Source organism: Bacillus rossius, chromosome 16 (assembly GCF_032445375.1).
Source record: "Bacillus rossius redtenbacheri isolate Brsri chromosome 16, Brsri_v3, whole genome shotgun sequence".
In the NCBI taxonomy this organism is placed as follows: domain Eukaryota; kingdom Metazoa; phylum Arthropoda; class Insecta; order Phasmatodea; family Bacillidae; genus Bacillus; species Bacillus rossius.
In genome coordinates this window covers 43,873,244-43,894,138 of record NC_086343.1, presented here as the reverse complement: position 1 = coordinate 43,894,138, position 20,895 = coordinate 43,873,244, and the positions used below count along the sequence as shown (strand labels likewise).

At 38.1% G+C, this 20,895-nt stretch overlaps 1 protein-coding gene across 1 annotated transcript in view; it reads right to left on the bottom strand.

Annotated features, from left to right (window-relative positions):
• The window catches only part of LOC134540408 (vitellogenin-like), a 179,742-nt gene that overhangs the window by 26,701 nt on the left and 132,146 nt on the right, over positions 1-20,895 (bottom strand). Inside the window, exons 11-12 of the mRNA XM_063383127.1 lie at positions 15,290-16,930; positions 4,406-4,626 (exon numbers count right to left, since the gene is read on the bottom strand). Coding sequence (XP_063239197.1) covers positions 4,406-4,626; positions 15,290-16,930 — 1,862 coding nt within the window. The remainder of the gene's footprint in view (positions 1-4,405; positions 4,627-15,289; positions 16,931-20,895) is intronic.

The window sequence follows — 20,895 nt, the reverse complement described above, 5'->3', positions numbered from 1 at the left end:
GCAACTGGGTATGACGAGTCATTACTCAGTGGAGGCCGTAAAACAGGGGGGGGGGGGCAATATACGTTTTTATAAAGAATCATCGATCCCCCCTATTGAAGCGGGGGGTCCGGGGGTCCTCCCCCGGGAAAATTTGTATTTCAAGGTGGAAAACGGTGCTATTTAAGCAGTTTTGTTATCTAAAAATTGATTACACAGCACTTTCTTTGCCCCCGTTTGCCCCCACTTCAAGGTTTCAGAAGGGGGGGGGGGTCAAAATACCCTTGCCCCCCCCCCCTGTTGTTGCGCCCCTGCCGTGGAACCATGTTCACCGCTGGTGGCATGGCTTGGCACCCGCGGGGGTTAAGAATGGAGACCGCGCTGCGCTGAGGTCTGTGCGGCACGTGGCACGAGCAGGCAGTGTAGTGGAGACGAAACAGACATTCGAGTTTGCATCGACTCCCAACAAGCTGGATTTCTGCACAGGTCTTGAATACGTCATTACGAGTGATGTGTCAAAAGTTCCCATCGATCCCGCATGAGCGTTGTTTTTTATTCGGGGTCAAAGGGTCACTAATTTCTGTTTTGCGCATATATCTCTGAAACTTTTAGAGATGGATCACATAAAGTTTTTAGATTGCGGAATTCTTTACAAAAAAGGTATGTATACTTTTTTCCCTACGAAGCACTGCTTTCGAGGTATCGATGTCCGGTATTGAGTCACCAGCAAGGAGTCTGCCAGTACGTCATAGTGTGAGTTTGTTCCACTGCGCCCCTCCCGGTAGCTCACTCTCGACAACTCTTTACTTGAGGAAATAAATCTGTAAATTTTTGAATTGGCTTAAAAGACATAGTTTCAACTTTCTGTTGCATGTCGGCTAGCTGAACACTTTTTTTTTTTTATCTCTTAACGAATCTCATTAATGCATGGGGTGGAGTATACTGTTGGCTTGTGCAAGCTATAAGTAACTGTTTTCACGCATTTTACTACAGGCGCGTTTTTGGTACATTACTGTGTAGAAAAGATAGTTTTTTTTTTTCATGCGTAACATTATTTTGCTTCGGCTGGATTTTAACGAGTGTAGTAATAGCTCGGCGAAACAGTGTGCTCCACTACACTCAGATGGCCAGAACTGAGCTTATTACAGCAACTGAAGTGAAGAAAGGAACTTGTTTCACTCCCCAATGTAAAGTTTGTACTGAAGCCACGAGAGAATTGATAGTGCACAAACACTGCGCGAGGGACTGACTTTGCTGCGGCATCAAATTGGCCGCTTGCTGTACACCCATAGAGTGCATAGTCACCTGTCGCTGTGGCATTTAACCCTGTCCATGTGCATTGCAGCTGTGCCATGAGAATCAGGCGCCTTTGCTAACCATCTTAGTTCGCAGACTTTATATGTTTTATATTTACCGATAGTCGTGGTCACATTTTTTTCCCATTTGAAATCATTAAGGAAGACTGAAAGATTTTTGGAAAGTGAACTTTGGTAGAAATAATAATTTATCTCTTTCCTCTCTTTCTCTCTGTATATAGGCTATGTATATATAAGAAACTCAAAATGTTGCCCTTATAAAGAATTTGTAACTCTTTTGGGTAGAAATGACTTTATGATAATTTAAGTAGATAATTTAAGTAGATAAGAAAAATATAATTTTGTCTTACTATCCATAGAGTCGGATCGCAGAAGTAGTGGCATCGATTGTCTTGGTCAGCTCTGTGCTACTCTTATGGAAGGGGTATCAACATTGGTCAGCAGGAGCGATAGTCATTAAAAGGTATGTGATGTTATTAATTTCTTAATCAAGTTAACGTTACATTTATCGTATAAATTCCTATGAATGAAATGTGTGAACAGATTCTTGTTGTAAGTTAAAGTTAAAAATAATTCCTTATCGGCACAGCCTAAAGGCGCAGGAAGATTTTGATGATTATATTTATTTACATTAGAACTAGTTAGAAAAAGTTTTGGAAAATAATTATGATATTTACAAACAATTTAAACAGACTTGATAAGGTGTCTACTAAGGCAGTTACGTTTTTTTGTCCGGTGAAAAATTTTTTCAAACCCAAACAGTCGTATCAAACATTTATTTAGAAAACATTTTTTGGCATTAGGTACTCTGAGTTATCATACCTACGTTAAAACGGATGCGATATTATTCATATTATGGGAGTTGTTGCGATTTTTCTGTTTTTAAAAAAATCTTCCCCATTTCGACCCAATTGTTCGGATATTTTCCATAACTTACTCGACCGAGAATTTCCATTACCGTATTTTATTTATCATTTTGGACATTACTTGTCCAAAAATACGGCATTTATCGGGCACATGAAATTGTGATATATATATATATATATATATATATATATATATATATACACATATATATATGGGATTTTTAGAACATAAAAGAAAACTATAAGAAATTTTCGTCTACAATAGATAGTTTTTATTTGAAATTTACATAAAAGTGGCATTATTACAAATTTATATGTATAATATTATCAAATATGATAAATTACGATATGATTTCTTAAAATGCTTCTTGTTCGATCCGAATTACAAAGACACACATCTCCTGAAATTCGTATTGTGTTAGAGATTTGGCAACAGCGCGCGCCATAAGCCGTGTACTGCAATCTAAGAGTGGGACGGGCTATACCATTTGAACTGCTGTCTCATCTCCGAAAGAGAAACCTACCGGAATTGAAGGCCACACATTCTCTAAAATGCCATCTCATGAACAAATTTTGACTCCGAGGGGTTGTAGGTGTATGCCAGTGTAATCCTATCTTTCTCCTGATTTCGATAGGTTCGTGCATGCTTCAATACTACTTTCAGCTTGCCTTTAGACATTACTTTGCTGAATAGAGACTACATTCTAAAATGGGTTCTACGCACTAATGAGCCAACAGCGCTCGGAATTGTGCGTGCGCAGCCAGAGGTGCTGGAACAGAATTGTTGAAGGGATACTGGTTGAGAATCGTCTACATGACTTACGGGTATCTACTTTCGGGGCAATGGCATAGACAAAAATTTTGTTAGGGAGGCCTCGACCATTGTAGGAAATTGCAAATTTGTATGATTTGTCGCTTGCAAATTACTACTACAGCACTTTTCTTGTACCATAAGATGATGGATATATGTCACCGAGTAAGTAAACATAATAAGTATTTGAGATATGGATGAGTTTAATTTATTGACTGTATGAAAAGAAAAAAATGTTTGTATTCTAAAAAATTCATAAATAGATTTTAATACTAAAAGTTATATTTTTGGAATAAATATAAAAGCATATATTTCAAGATGACCCTGTGAATAATGATATGCATGCAAATACATCTACATTATCTCCACAAGAAGACAATGATGCAATAAGAAAGCATGACAGAGACAGGGAAACTGGCAACATGTTCCGGCTCGCAGCCTGGTCCAGACACGGGAACAGCGAGGGCAAGAGAGAGAGAGAGAGAGAGAGAGAGAGAGAGAGAGAGAGAGAGAGAGAGAGAGCGTGTGAAAACTGTACTCTCTCATGCTTCCCTGTGCACACTACACATACCACTTTGAAAATAAAAACTAGCATACTCTACCAGAAACACGTGGCATGAAAGCAACAAAACTAGCAGCCACAGTGGTCGAAAATATATTCAAATGGCACCCTATGCCAGCAACAGTTGGCATCAATGCAGATGAAAATATTATTAAAATAATGCCTCCATTTTCCAGATTCTTTGGAACTTAATATGGCATCGGACAAATATGTTAAATAAGTTTCTCACTCGGCCTACCATCTCCCTACTATCTTCCTATTAAATGTTTCAATCAATCTAATGTATCTCAATTTATATTTTAGCCTAGTTGCTAGCAATACTGCTGTCGAGTCCTGAGATCTGTATGTAGTCCCCTTGTTCGTGGCCGGGATTTTATAAAACATTTGAATAACACTCAGTGGCTCTAGCGACACCTACGTGTAAGATTCAGAACCTTCCAGAAAACATGGCCAAAATCAGCAGAGATAACATCATCACAACCACAGTTTCCCACTCCCCAATGCCACTACACACAGTCTCTGTTTGTGCATCTATACCCTGTGGTACTAAGAGGTAGATGCCACTTTGTGGTCACGTGGTTCTGCTCACCTGCCAATCAAAGCAGTACTACACACTCTAAGCTGGAATGGCTAGGGAAACAGGTAGGCGACATTCTTTTGGTGCTGCTCCGCCATGGGGCAGCATGACAAAGAAAGTGATGCTCAGAGACACTTCTCCATTGCCCAGGCATATGCTGAGGGCCGGGTGTGAAGAGGTTAAGGAAATAGGATGCTGTGATCTAGAATGGCACTTGTACACTTTCTAAGAAATTGTAGGTATGTTGGGAACATGATGGGTTTCACCGGGTTCGAGGGACACCAAGTGGACTACCTGCAAGGCGACGGACGCGCCCCTAGTGGAGACAGGCCCGTCAGAGGCGCCGAGCTTGGCGGAGACGGCGAGGGACTGCGGTGACGAGGCGGGGAGCGTGTAGTCCAGCCGCGCCTTGAGGCTGGACATGGGGTGTAGCTGGACATGGAGGGAGCCAGCCAGCAGACTGGAGGTGAGGCGGCCCACTGCCGCCAGCCCGTCAGCGTCCCGACTCGCCTCGCCTGCACACACCACCCTCTCATCATTGTACAGTTACACTGTTTCATGTGAAGACACATCTCCGAAGAAAATGAAGCTAGATGAAACCTTGAGTATAAATAAAAAATTAATAAAAATATAAAAATTATTATCATTTTTACATGCTTTATATTAGCTTCACCTGTATGTTTGTCTGTCCGTCTGTAACTCTGTCTGTCCGTCTGTAACTCTTTCGACTAAGAGTGAGTGACTCATCACAGTAAAATGTCCCACCTATTTCATTACGTTCGTTAGCCGAGCGGTCTAAGGCGCGCGACTTCTGTGACGTCAGCTTTCGGATTCAAAGATCGTAGGTTCTACTCCCGGCCACGCCGAAAAAAAAAAAATGTTTTTTTTTTTTTTCCCCGGTAAATTCTAATATTATATCCATACATCTAACTGCAAATGATTCGTAGAGACTTTACCATTTCTTTGTGACGTTGCAACTCCAAATAGTTATCTCAGATGGTAATAGGTAGTGTCGGTAACTCATTTCCCTATCATAATTATACATAAATATAGTTTAAAAAACTAAAAAAACATGCTTTTAAAGAATATCAAACTAAAAAGTTAAAAATAAATATAGTTTAAAAAACTAAAAAACATGCTTTTAAAGAATATCAAACTAAAAAGTTAAAAATAAATATAGTTTAAAAAACTAAAGAAACATGCTTTTAAAGATTATCAAACTAAAAAGTAAAAAATAATTTTAAAATTAAATTTATGACAATAGTATATAAGCAATACTAGTATAAATGAGAAAAAAGCATGGGGCGCTTAATATTCAAAAAATATGGCACAAAGCGCCTCAAGCTTTTTTCTCATTTATACTAGTATTGCTTATATACTATTGTCATAAATTTAATTTTAAAATTATTTTTTACATTTTAGTTTGATAATCTTTAAAAGCATGTTTCTTTAGTTTTTTAAACTATATTTATTACATGCTTTATATTAGCTTCACCTGTATGTTTGTCTGTCCGTCTGTAACTCTTTCGACTAAGAGTGAGTGGCTCATGACTGTATGTTCCACTAATTTCATTACGTTCGTTAGCCGAGCGGTCAAAAGCGCGCGATTGCTGTGACGTCAGCTTTCAGAATCAGCGATCGTGGGTTCTACTCCCGGCCACGCCGAAAAAAAAAAAGTTTTTTTTTTTTTTTCCCCCCCCGGAAAATTCTAAGATTATATCCATACATCTAACTGTAAATGATTCGGAGAGATTTTACCATTTCTTTGTGACGTTGCAACTCCAAATAGTTATCTCAGATGGTAATAGGTAGTGTCGGTAACTCATTTCCCTATGATAATTATATACATAAATATAGTTTAAAAAACTAAAGAAACACGCTTTTAAAGATTATCAAACTAAAAAGTTAAAAATAAATATAGTTTAAAAAACTAAAGAAACATGCTTTTAAAGATTATCAAACTAAAAAGTTAAAAATAATTTTAAAATTTAATTTATGACAATAGTATATAAGCAATACTAGTATAAATGAGAAAAAAGCATGGGGCGCTTAATATACAAAAAAATATGGCACAAAGCGCCTCAAGCTTTTTTTCTCATTTATACTAGTATTACTTATATACTATTGTCATAAATTAAATTTTAAAATTATTTTTAACTTTTTAGTTTGATAATCTTTAAAAGCATGTTTCTTTAGTTTTTTAAACTATATTTATTTCTAAATACTTCAAATATGGGAAGTTAATAGTATAGCGCTCCTGGCGCTGGTCCGGTGCGAGGATTAATGATGGGATCAATGATCGACTGGTCTGACGTCACGGCGGCCATCTTAGATGGTTTTGACCTTCACAATTTCTCAAAAATGATTCCAAATTCCTAGAAATTACACTATTTCGAGTAAAAGTTCAATTTTTTAGAAAAAAATTTTCATTTTAATCCTGGAAAATGCCTAAAAGCGGCTTAAGAATCCTAAAGCAAGCCGCCCCAAGCCGATGAGATCAGGACATTTACCGCCATAGTTGCAATTTTCGTAACGGCCACCATCTTGAAAATGTGTAATTATGAAACTAGTAAATAGAGGAAACTTTTAAATAAAAATTAATAAAATAGTATTACAATCTTCTGCCATCTTGGTTGATGTCACCGTTGCACTTTTCGCTACGCCCGCCATCTTGAAAATGAGCAATTATAATCCGATTTTAACGGGAAAATTTAAAAAAAATATAACGAAATTCAATTTTAAAAATGAACTTAACAGTTCTAATCCGACAAGGCAACTCGATTAAAAATGTCTACCGATCCTTCCCCCATGAAAGGCACCGGCAGACTTACCTCGCACAAATAATGCCAAGGCAGAAATTACGCCAGATCGTATGACATCATAGCAGCCATCTTAGGTCCGCCATCTAGTTGACATCTCGTGGAGGTCGCCATATTATTTTTGTCTGCTAGACGGCACTGTCACCATATTGATTTAATTTTTACCCAATAGAGAGAAGTAGTATTTTTTTTTACCATGGCGTCCGCCATCTTGTCAGCCATCTTGAAGTTCCGTAAATTTTAATCTAGAAATTCGGGAAAAATTCCAAAAATCATTAAAAAAAAATAACTTGTGTAAATAATGATTGATTCGATCAATATCCGTCCTTGGATAGATCCTTGCTTGATACATTAACAGATAATTTAACTAAAATTACCAAAACATTAAAGGTTCGAGAAAAAAAATATAAATGACAAACATATTACAGAAATTTTACAAGTACAAAAAACCAACAAAATACAAGCGTTTCTCGATGTCTACATTCTTCTCAGAAGACGAAGAAAATTATTTGCATGCCTTGACATGTGTTTTCAGGGCATCTCCACATAATATTCGACTAACCAGCCACATCAAGTCGGGGCCAGGTAGGTACAGCAGTTGGTTGATCAGACTAACACCTCAAGTTGGCGACAAGGTACACTCAGTCGGCGGATAGGCGCGTATATTTAGTGGCCAGGAATACATGTCTCGTAGGTGGCCAGCCACATCAAGTTGGTAGCCAGATGCATCAGTAGGTTGTCAAACCCATCCAGTTAGTAGTCAAGAGGTATTTTTCGTCTATTCTCGGCGAATATTATTGGCTCCAGTTAATGTTAAAAATCATGCGCATAGGACACGAGGCCATGTCATGTACAATGCTAGGTGTATAGAACAGTTGTCTCCAAACCACGAAGTCTAACAATTCTCCAACAGTCTTTAGCTGCAAAAGTAATTGATTTCATCAATGTTTGGCTCCAAAAGTCATTGTCTCCAAATGTCATCGGCTCCAGCTATCTTAGGTTCTAACTACTCCAGCAACATTAGGCTACAAGGTGATATGGCTACGAAGCTACAAAACTGTAAGTCCATATAGCTACGAGACTATGAAGCTATATGACTATGAGACTACGAGTCTACGAGGCTCCAACTAGCTACGAGACTACGAGGATATTACGATGCTACATGGCAACAGGCGGCGAGACTACTGGGTTACCGACTTTTTTGCTACGAGGCTAAAGGTCGATGAGTCTACAAAGCTGCAAGGCTAGGAGGCTACATGGCAACAAAGGCTACGAGACTACGAAACTACAGGACTGCAATACAACAAAGCTACAAGTCTACAAGGCTACGAGACTATGAGGCTACGAGGATACTAGTCTACAAGGTAGCATCTGGCTACAATAGTTCCAATCAGCAGCGAGAGTTAATTTATGTCATGTAAATAACTGTTTTGCAAGTAGTCCCGGATCTTGTAACAACGTGATTTTTTTGTACAGGCAGTCGATGTTTTATGTAAAATGCGAGATGCTCACTCGAAAGTGCAAGAGAAGGAGGGCTTCCCTAGAAATCAAGGAGAAGGTAATTCGTCCCACAGGTCAATGTTTCTTAGCTTTATCAAGACTTAGTATTCGCATGAATAATAAATCTCTTCGTTTGACATGTTGTACAGGCACTCGCTCTTCATGTGGGATAGGTAATGCTTACTCGCCATCGCGAGAGAAGGAAGGTTTCGCTATACATCAAGGAGAAGGTAGTTAGTCTTGAATAATAGTGATTCTCAGCCATCTTAAGGCATATTATTGGACTGAGTAGTGATTTTTTGTTTGAATTCAGCCTGGTAAAATTATTATGAGTGGTGATTTGGTAACAGAAATACACGAAATAAATATAACTGTGAATAAAATTGCAAGTCTCATTAAGTAAACATTTTCCATGCAGAGATTTTTTTCTCAGAAATAACCAAGAGCACACAAATATAACCAACAGAAGAGTCGCCATTAATGAACAGAAGAATTTGGAGAAACCAATAAAAATATTAGTAGGAATAATCAGGAGCACACGGAGAAAAAAACTCACACTCAAACGAACGCTGTAGCTTCTCTGAGCCAAGTTATACTTAATGTAAATCTCGAAACGCAGCAAAATGACCTCAAAATGGCGGCGCTTCCCCCTCCACCGCGTTCGATGCGTCACAGTCCTCACTTAGAGTAACGAATTCTTTGATCCTTTAGCTATCCAGTGGTGCAATTAAATTTTGGACGGTGATGATCAATATGTAGCTGCAACACCAAACTGTATCCCCCGATTATTTTTGAATTGCCTCTCACTATGGAAGCAATTTTAAAGACGTGTTTACGTCAAAAAGACAGTAGGAGGCATTGTATTCTACCGTAAATTGATGATCGCATGCTACTGAATTGATTGCTCGTGAAAATGTCCATCCTTTTCGTTTAATGTATGTAGTCTAGCTTGTATTTTCGTATCCTACTGATGAGATCGTAACCATATGGCGAGATAGTATTCTTGTGGCGAGATCGTATCCCATTGACGAGATCGTATCCCATTGACGATATCGTATCCCTGCGACGAGATCTTATCCGTTTGACCAAATAGTATCCCTGCGATGAGATCGTATCCGTTTGACCAAATAGTATCCCTGCGATGAGATCATATCCGTTTGACCAAATAGTATCCCTGCGATGAGATCGTATCCGTTTGACCAAATAGTATCCCTGCGATGAGATCGTATCCCTGCAAATATATCGTGTCTTACTGAGTTGAATTTTTGTCCAAAGCTTTGGCCTAATCGTTAAATGTCCTTACTTTTTTTTTAATGTGCATCGATCTTTACTCTTGACATGATTGGTCTCGTGGTTCGTAGACGACTGGTCTATACGCCCGACATTGATCATGACCTGATTAAAATGTTGGTCGCTTATCGACGAATGGTAGCTCTTGGTTCGGAGATGCTTGGCCCATACACCTAACTTTGTACATACGTGCCTGGCCTCGTGGTTCAGAGACACTTGTTCCATGCTCACTATTTTGCACATGAACTGTTTAAAATGTTTGCCGAGTATCGTCGTGGATGTGTTTGACCACCTACTGGATTATTTACGGCTACCAACTGGATGTGGCGGGCCACCTCATAGACATGTGTGCCTGGTTACTAAATGTACGTACTTGGCTAACGACTTGGCGTACCTTGCCACCAACTGGACGTGATAGCCTTTTCAACCGACTGGGCGTATCTTGCCATAAACTTGAGGTGTTAGCCTGGGGAAGCCTACAATGTACATTCTATATTGCACAGACCCGAATACTTCTTTTCACAGACGAGAGAGCCAAACCCGAAGTTCCCCGAAGTTCATGCTCGGTTTTTTTCCCTTTCGATCTCATTGTATAAACCGGCGTGGCATTAAATTTTGCGGTCGATTAGGGTAGGTTAGCTACATTATAAATATTTAAAACATTGTGGAAGGTTGGTTATATTAGGTAAGTATAGCTACATTAAAAATACTGTAAAATCATTTTAAGGTTGCTTAGCAAATAACTTTTTAATATGTAGCTATCCAGGGCTAGGAAACCATTTACATGATTTCACAGTATCTTTAATGTAGCTATCCTAACCAAATCAAACGTCCACAACGATTTAAAGTATTCATAATGTAGCTAACCTAACTTAATTGACCATTAGTTATCATGAGTTGTATATTTATTTACAATGAACAAAAAAAAAAAAACCCGAAGATGCACGATCGGACGTTTGGCTCTCTTGTCTGTGCAAAGAAGACTTGCCAACGTGAGTATTCGGGTCTGTGCAATATAGAATGTACATAATAGGCTTCCCGTTAGCCTGACCAACCTTCTGAATGTACCTGGCGACCAACTGGTTGTGGTTGGTGAATCGAATGTCATGTGGAGATGCCTTGAAGAAACACGTCAAGGCACGCAGATGACTCACTTCGCCTTCTAAGAAGGCTGTAGAGTTCGAGTAACGCTTGCATTTTGCTTGTATTTGTACTTGTAGTATTTTTTTAAAAATTTTAATTTTTAATTTGTTTGTCTTTTCGAACCGGTTTTTTTTGTAATTTTAATTAAATTATATATTTTGCAACTAGCGTGGATCGAACCAAGAACGTATATAGATCAATTTAATCATTATTTAACAAGCGATTTTTTTAAAGGGTTTTTGATTTTTTTTCAGGAATTTTTAGCTAAAATATTACAGAATTTCAAGATGGCGACTAAGAGACTGACCAGATAGTGGTTGCCATGGTAATAAATACTATTGCACTCTAAGAGGCATAAATTAAATCAATATGGCGACAAAACTCTTTAGCAGACGACAACAAGATGGCGGACCCAAGATGGCTGCCATGACATACTGGCTGGCGTAATACTTGCCTTGGAATCAGTGGTGAGAGGTCAGTCTGCCAGTGGCTTCCGTGGAGGAAGGATCTGTCGCAATTTTTAGTCGAATTGCTTTGTCGGATTCGAACAGAGGACTCTATGGCGTAAGTAAGATTTTAAATTGGAATTTTATTAATTAAGTTTTCTTTATAAATTTTAAAAAATTTCCAACTAAAATCGGATTATATGTATGGTTTTTCAAGATAGCGGACTTAACGAAAAGTGGAACGGTGACGTCATCGTAGATGGAAGAAGTTTTTATTAAAATTTTATTAATTTTTTATTAATTTTAAAATGTTTCTCAATATTCTAGTTTATTAATTACGGAATTTCAAGATGGCAGCCATAAAATAATTGCAACGATGGCGGCCGAGGTCAAGGTCCTGATCTCAGCGACTTAGGGCGGTTTGCTTTTATGAGTATTAAGCCGCTTTTAGGAAATTTCAAGTCGTTCAAATTCTTCAGGAATAAAATGGGAATTTTTTTTCTCGAAATAGGGAAATTATTAGGAATTTGAATCATTTTTGAGGAATTTTAAAGGTCAATGTCATCTAAGATGGCTGCCGTGACGTCAGAGCGATCGGTCATTGACTCTATTGCCACTCCTTGTAACGGCACCATAGCCAGGACCACTTATATATATATATATACACACACACACACACACACACAAGCTGCCCTACCCGGCTTCGCACGGCTATAATAATGGAAAAAAATTAAGCCAAATATCCCATTTACAGTAATGGTAAATAAACTAAAAAAAATTCAGTGAAAAATTATTACAATGCTGTATAATGTACCGGAGAGAAAATGAATAGCACCGATGGTTTTCCGACTCGTGCACGCAACGTACAACTGATGTACCCGTACTTCGCTATGGCAGTCTACAGGCAGATCACTCTTACACCGCTCATTATACATGCATGCCCCTCCTTGTGGGTACGCCACTGCCGCGCGATGCCCGTTGCCATGGAGACGCAGAAGGCATGAACAATGCAAAATCCTGTTCTCATGCAGACAAAGTACCCACTGTTGCCTGGTTTTAACCACCCATGGGATCTAATTTTCGGAAAATGTCATCCTGCGTAACATAAGGAACATTACTGTGAAGTTTCAAGTCTGTAAAATATATATACTTGAAAAAAAGAGCAATAAAAAAACCAATTAAACACAGAGAGAGGAAAAAAACAATAGTTTAGGTTTGCGAATTAAAGTGATAAAAAGTATTTAAATACTAATTGCACTCTTATAAGGGTACTGATGGCTTCGTTGTTAATATCACACGGGTGTTTTTTACTTGTATGGGAAAATTAAGAATGATAAGGCATCTAGTGCGAGGCAACAATCATAATAGGCAATAGGAAATAAACTTCTAGCGCCTGCGGCATTGTCAACACACACTTCGTACGTGTACTGCATGTTGTATCTAACCCCCTCCAACGCATTTGATTCTAAATTGGACTTTTAGTAAGGATCCCTAATGTTATTGATAATATAATATAGCCCATAGCCTTCCTCGATAAATGTACTATCCAACACTTAATAATTTTTCAAATCGGACCAGTGGTTCCTGAGATTAGCGCGTTAAAACAAATAAACAAACAAACTCTTCAGCTTTATAATATTAGTATATATATATATATATATATATACACACACACACACACACACACTACTGAAGTTTAGGAGTACTACCAACCTTATTTAACTTTTCCCGAAATTCCAACATTAAGGTTTTTAAATGAGTAAGTTTGATTTAATAAATATTAACTCATATCACTGAATAAAAAAAAGGGGATATTTATAAGTGCTTGAATTATATATGTGGTGTGTTTGTTTTCCTTTGAAAGAGATCGAAAGCTAATGGAATAAAAATGAGGTCGAGTTTTTTACAATAAAAATAATGTATCATACTTCATCAATTAAGAGGCCACATAAGGGGCGTGATTAATATACATACTACAGTCAACTTATTTTCACCACTTTCCGTAATTACACCCTAAATGAGGAGAATATGGCGAGGGTTTGGTTTCATCAATAAATATTAATATAATTTAACAAGAAACCAAAAGTAAAATTAAGAAACTGACAGTAAAATAAATAATTTTAGAGTTCAGATATTTCTTACCCATTTTAATTAATTCGTCAGCTAAGTGTTTGAAATGGGCACAGATTTGGTTTTATAATATAAAATCATGTCTATGAAGTTAATCCAACAGTAAGAAATATATTTAATAACTAATAACTATTATCATTGCGAGATATATAACACAATAATTTGCTCTTTAAATTTCAAAAACCTGCAGTGCCCTTAAAAAGTATAATTAGCAATGAAATAATAAGTCACACGGATAAATATTGTAGGTGGTGGGGATAAATTTGGTGATTCAATGATTTTTCCACGCCTAATTATATGTTACCTGCTATGGGGTTTCAATTGCTCAAAATTCACATGTTTTTTTATGAACATTATATTTCGTTTAATGTAAGCAGTAAGTCATCCACTTGGGCAAAGCCGCACTTTAAGAGCTGTACAACTAAAACGACGACACAGGAAAAAAACAACTTATTATGAACACAATTTCTTACTTGGGAAAAGAGTTTTCACCTATTTAACACTTAAAGGCTTTAGTCGAAGTCTAAATTTACGATAACCTTGTTTTCGAGTTAATTCAAAATATTTCAAAGAATTGTTGAAGGTATTTGTTATATAAGGGGAGTGATCACCTAAGTATAAACAAATCTTAAACAAATTGAAACATTCACATTGACGGTGGGGTGAGCTGGTAGGTTTGAGCAAATAAAGAAATACCACAGTGAAAACATGCCACATTTGGCAGCTGTATGAGGAAACGAAAACAGTGGAGCCATAACGACCACAGGCGAATGTAAACTCTAGTGCCAAGCCGTGTGATTTATATTGGCTGTAATACATGGTGATCCCAGAGGAACTATGTTGTTAGTTGAATGTTACATCATACATTAAGAAATGTCTACAGTACAGTTCATAATAAAGCTACGTGATAAATATAAAGATAAATGTTGATATGTGTTACGTTAGACAGTTTCGGTCAAAATACCCATAGTGTACACACTGTTCATTAAAATATTTTTTCGCTACTCTGATACATAAAGACCCATTTATAAGCATTAAATAATCAAGTAGTATAATCTATGTATGGTAATTTTTTTTACTATTGTTTGTCTTTTTGTTTATAATTTCCGTTTTTATTTATAACTATTGTGTGTATCTTGATGAGAGTTTACCTTATTTTAATGCTAACTTTAAAGCTAAGCTTTAACACACCCACAGTGAGGTTGAAAAATTTACATTCTTGCACTATAACAGCTAACTAAACCTCTTATTCGAATAAAATATTAATTTAAAATTCTTTATACGCGGAGGTCAAAGAAAAAAAAATTGCATATTTTTGTATTTTTAATTATAAACCATTAAAAGAATAATAGTCAGTATCCGAAAAAAAAGAGAAAAACTCAGAAGTAGATACCATATTTAGTTATTTAGACTGCATATATTTGGTGTGGTTTTGAGTCCTTGTCAAGGAAATAATAATAATGTATTTTTACCTTGCTTACCCACAATGAATTTTTCATTAATTTTAAAACAACCAATTACTTCCAAAGGCTTGTTACATGGTTTAATATGTAAATATAGTATTCCTCAACTAATTATTACATGTTAGATTTGTATATTATTTGAACATTGTGGTATTATAACATTATGCAGTTGGTTATTAGCTTGCATTTCACTCGCAGCCATAATGAATTTTCACATTAAAACAGTACCTAGTGAAAAAAATATAACAACTTAAGATAGCTATTGTCCAAACACATAAGATTGTGTTTTTTTTTTTAAATTAATTTTTGACAGTTTAAATTGTTTAGAGTTTCTGTTAATGTATTAGAAATAAAATAATTTTACTGGTTTAAGATAGGGCTGCTTACCTGAAATAAGTATCGGCTCTTCAGTTATGCCTTCTGCTACGAGATCAGCATTTAATTTGGACCAGCCGACTTTGTGCACTCTTCCGCTGATTCCGAGTATCTTGCGATTCATGATTATCAGTGAAAAAGACGGCTGGTATCGGCTTAAATTGGCGTTTTCGTAAATCTGCACGGACCCGGATGTTTCGACCAGTTTTTTGTCGTTGAGTGCAACAGAGATGTCAAAGCCTTTGTTCTTGGCTGTGTTCTCCAGCCTCCCGCTGGCTTCCAGATTGAACCCGGGCACAGCCAAGTTCAGTTTTCCTTCCCTGTTCTCCGCGTTCAGGAAGTACAAGAATTTCAGTCTCCTGTCGACCCTGGAGCCGGGGGTGTCTGCACTGAACTGATAGACGTCCTCGTGTTGACTGTGCGAACTGTAGTAGGACAGGTCGTACGAGTTGAATGTATCCGTCTTCTCCACCCAAGTACGGAAGATAAACGGGCCAGTCAGCGGGAAGTATGGCGCCGAAGCAACCCGAGAGGCATTGGGATAGGACAGCTCTGTGCAAACCTTCATTCCTGTTACAGTGTTGACAGAGCTGGGCGTACACCACTTCCTTTCTCTCTTGTCCTTCTGCACGCCTTTTATTGCATGCAGCTCATTCCCACGCACCAGCAGCAGCTGCGAGCTCACTTCCATAACTTCCATCTTGTCTCGAGGCACATTCACCTTCATCTCCACGAGTTTCCGACCTCGAAGTTTCATCTTGCCGTCCACTAGAGTGTTGGAGTGCAGCCTGCTCACGCTGGCAATACCGGCTGTGCTGCCGAAAGCGTCCACAGACATCATGCTCGAGAACTCCACCGCTAGACTTGGCTTCACATAACCTTTAATGTCCACGTTCCCGCTGGTCCACATACTCTCTATGTCCACGTGTCCGGTTACCTTAATGTCAATAGTGGCGCTGCCGTTCACTGTGAACTCCAGGGGGAAACCCGTCAACGTCGGAATCATGTAAGAGGCATCTATAAAAACCAAAGACTTTGAGTAATCAATCGTTTTATCTTCCAGAATTTTGGACAGCAGCACCTTTTTATAATCTGCAAACGTTTCTAGGCCCTCCATAATATCCTCAAATCCATTAAAGCGAAAATATTTAAGTTCATTCCCAAACACCCGTGTGTATAATGAAGCACTTGGTGGTTTCGGTATCCTTGCAGGCATGTCCGAATCGTTCTGAACGTACTTGTCTTGGTGAGTTCGGGAGTCTCTACGTAGTTTCTGCAGGTGCCTCCTCAGAGTCTGCTCTGGGAAGAGACCTCCTGGTGCGAAGAGGCTCTCCACGTAGTCCTCGAAGTGTTCCGCTCTGCCGCCGAGCTCCAGGATGTTCACCGCCTCGCCGAAGAGGTCGACGGTGAGGTTGAGGCTGGCTGACCGCGGCAGGTAGGACCCCGGGGAGAACACTATGTTGCTCTCCGCTGTGCCGCCCAGGTTCAGGGCCTCGGAGAACGCAGTCGCCTCGTAGTTACGCGAGGACTTTCGGACGTCCGTCGAGAACTTGTTGCGCAGGAAGTCGTTGGCAACCAGTTTCCTGACGCTGAGTTTGCCCGGGCTGGAAGTCTCCTGCAGGTTGGTCAGGTGAGTCCACACGAAAGAGGCAACTGTCAACAGACAAAGAACCAATTCAAAATAAGAAAAAAATCATTATCACCATTCGATAGGAATGTTTTTATCGATACCGATAATTAGGATGTCTTATGATGGCATGAAATGGCATGGGGTACATTAACTCAGCTGAATTATTTTGTTGAATTTTTCAAAATCGGTAATGGATTATTGTTTTTCCCGAATCAAATAATTATTTTAGTTAACACACATGGCTTCAAAAATTTCTTTTATTTATATTACAAGTATGATAATGATGTAACTAATTGTTGCAGTTGTAATGTAAGAAAAAATGCACTATATCCAGCAATAGTTTAATTTACCCTTAACTTTCAGAACCGTGACAAAATATTTATTATCATTAAAATTTTGGTTTTTAAAATAAATATGTACGGGTATGTACTTATTTTAACAGTGTAAGTTTAAGTCAAATTTTATGTTATTGTAACAGGCCTGGAGTAGCATTATTGTAGACATTTAATGAAAGAGTACTTCTTGGACAAAAGTGACTATTAAGAATAGTATATATTGGCCGGTCCAAGCCCTGGGTTGGATTGAGGTGCCGCCCACCGTCTTGTATTGTAACATCAAAGCACCCATCTTGGAGACACAAATTCTTCATATTTACTAAAAGATATTCCTATTATAGGAAAAATTCCCATTTTTTTGAGAAAATTTCTCAATATTCGTCAAAAAATCCAGAGGGGCCAAACTTCCTCAGAATGTGGCAATTTTCCTCAGAGAGGGGCCATTTTTTCAGTGAGGCAATTAACCCCAGAAGCCTCATCAGAGATCATGAACTTGACATTTGAACTTGAAATTCGACTTTGATCTTTTGACCTTAATCATTGATTTTGACATTTGCCTTGACCTTGACCTCAGCCACCTTTCTTGTTTTCCATCATCTGGAAATCTGTAAATCGAGCGCCCAAGATTTTAATGTTGCAGTTTTCCATGTGGTAGAACATTCCGCCATTTTAATTATGATGTCACGTCTGCCATCTTGGATTATAATGTCGCAGACATTTTTATTCTCTGACATCATGTCCGCCATAATTTTGTCGTCTGCTGGAAGCCGCCATCTTGGATGATGCCACAGCTACCATCTGGTTTATTGTTCTGATGGAGGCCACAATCTACCATACCGCCATCTTTGTTTCTGTTGTTTGTTTCTAGACAGCACCAGTTCCATTAACTACCAATGTTTTTATGACCCCTATAGACATATTAAATTTTTTGACGTGATAACGTCTTATAAATTTATGAACGCCGGCTGCACGCACGAAAAATCATGACTCATTGTCACGTTCCGCCTGAGCCGAGTGTGCAAGAACCGGCCAACCACTGTGCGAGAAAATATTCTATAATATCAAACAGGTTAAGGCGGGCTTTTTAAAAGCAGCAATTTAAAAAAATTGATATGACGTTATCACGTAAAATTATCGTCCGTAATTGACTTTACAGACAACCCCCTTTTTTTTGTAAAAAAATACTTTGGAAGCTTGGTGATTAGAACCATGTCAGCTCAGACCTCTGGGTAGACAAAATAGAACTTTGTATGCACGACCATCTTGACATTATAAAAAGTGGAATAAATAAGGCATTAAAAAAGTAACAAAAACTTGTTATTTTTACTTTATTTGAAGGACTAAAAGCATCACTAGCTAGAGAGCAGTACTGCCATATTTTTCAGTAATAGATACTAGGAGTGCTAGTAGACATACCTATCGTCTGCTAGAGGGTACTACCATCATCTTGTTTTCAATACTCGATACCAAGAGTGCTAGTGTCATTTAGTACACACGAATAGATCATTGCCACCATATTAGTTTAATTTTTACCCGCTAGAGTGCGGTAGTACTGAATACCATTGCTTCATCCATATTGTAGGCCATTTTGGCCACCATCATGAAAATCTTTAATTATTTAGCTAGAACTAGGAAAAAACTCCAAATATTCATAAAAAAATCATAATATTTTTGTTAAGATTGATTCGAACGATTTTAGTCCTTAGTTCGATAATTATCAATGTAAAAATTTAATATAAAGGAGAAAAATTATCTATTTTATTTCAACAATGAAGTGACACCTACATGTAAGAAACAAACAAATTACTAGCGTTTCTATATTCCTACAGCCTTCTTAGAGTGCGAAGCTAGTCCGTTACATCTCTTGGCATGTAACTTCAGGCCATTTTCTTATGAAAATCCATTAACCAGGCACGCCCAGTCAGTGGCCACACACAGCCAATTATTGGCCAATCATGCTCAGTTGGTGGCCAGGCCCATTCAGTTTGTGGCTGGGCACGTAATCGCTGGTCAGGCCTGACCAGTCGATACTTTTGTTGAATGTGTGTCCTTTTTTATTGAATGTGAGTCTAGTGTGTGTCCTGTGTGTCCTTTTTAATTGAATGTATATCCTTTGTGTGTATAGTGTATGACCTTTTTTATTGAATGTGTGTCCAGTGAGTGACATTTGTTATTGAATGTATGTTCACCGTGTGTCCTTTTTTATTGGACGAGTGTCCAATGTGTGTCATTTTTGACGAATGTGTGTCCTTTGTGTATCCTTTTTGTCAAATGTATGTCCATTTTGTCTTATGCGTCCCATGTGTGTCCATTTTGTGTCCTTTTTATTCAGTGTGTGTCCAGTGTGTATTTAGTGTGTGTCCTTTTTTTATTGAAAAGTTTGTGTCATTTTTGACGAATGCATGTCTTGTGTGTTTTCTTTTTGACGAATATGTGTCCTGTGCATGTCCTTTTTGTCGAATGTGTGTCCAACTGTGTGTCCTTTTTGTTGATTGTATGTCCAAATGTGTGTATTTTCTTCAAATATGTGTTCAGTATATGACCTTTTAGGTGAATGTGTCCAATGTAAGTTTTTGAGATGAATTTGTCCAGAGTGTGGCCAGGTTGTGTTTTATTATGAAATGTGTGTCCAGTGTGTGTACTTTTTTTTATTAAATATGTGTCCAGTGTGTTTATATTTATTGACGAATGTATGTCATTTGGGTCTTATTTTTGAGGAAAGTGTGTACTGTGTGTCCTTTTCGTCGAATATTTGACACACTATGTGTCCTGTTCGTTTGATTGTGTTACCAGATGTGTGTACATTTCGTCCAATGTGTGTCTAGAGTGTGTCTTTTTGTCGAATGTGTCCGATGTGTGTCCTTTTTGATGAATGTGTTTTTGTTGATTGTGAATCGTCAAGTCTGCACTCAGAATTTATGGTTCCGCCCCTCTTGGCACTGTAGTAAGCTTAAAGCATTTTTCAGAAATTCTACTCCTATAGTATGCACAATAGAAGCTAAGTTAGTTGATGTATTTTTTTTGTAATAGATTCCATGCATAATGTAGGTCCAACAGTTCCAAGACTCTTGTCTTGCCTGTTTGAAAAAAAAAACTTAATTATTTGAAATATGAAACAAGTTTCGAGGAAGAAGGCCTCGTGGTTAGAATATTTTTGGTTTATACACCATTGGACACGTTCTGGTTGAAAGGTACTTTGAGTACCTTTGATTCGTGGTCATTTGACATACACCCCTGTCATTGTAAATGGCCTGTTGGAATTGTATTTTGAGGCATCGAAGACTTAAAACTCTTGGTTAGGAGACGTTTGGCTTACACGTCTGACATTGTACATGACCTTTTTAATATGTCCACCGAGTATCGATAATAAGGTGTTTTGGTACTGAATGTATGTACCTGACCCCAAATGGACATGCTTGCACAACCTGCTAGTTGTGCTTGGCCAAATTCCTAGATGTGTCTGGACAAGCTGTGTAACATGTCGGCCACAGACTGGATGTGCCAAGTCACTGATTTGAGGTGTCTGGACTTGGCTAGCCACAAACTAAATGGTCCTGAAAAGCGATTACGTACCTGATCAGCCCAGCCAACCGACTGAAAGTGCCTGACCACCCGACTGGTCGGGCCTGGCTAGTGATTATGTGCCTGGTCAC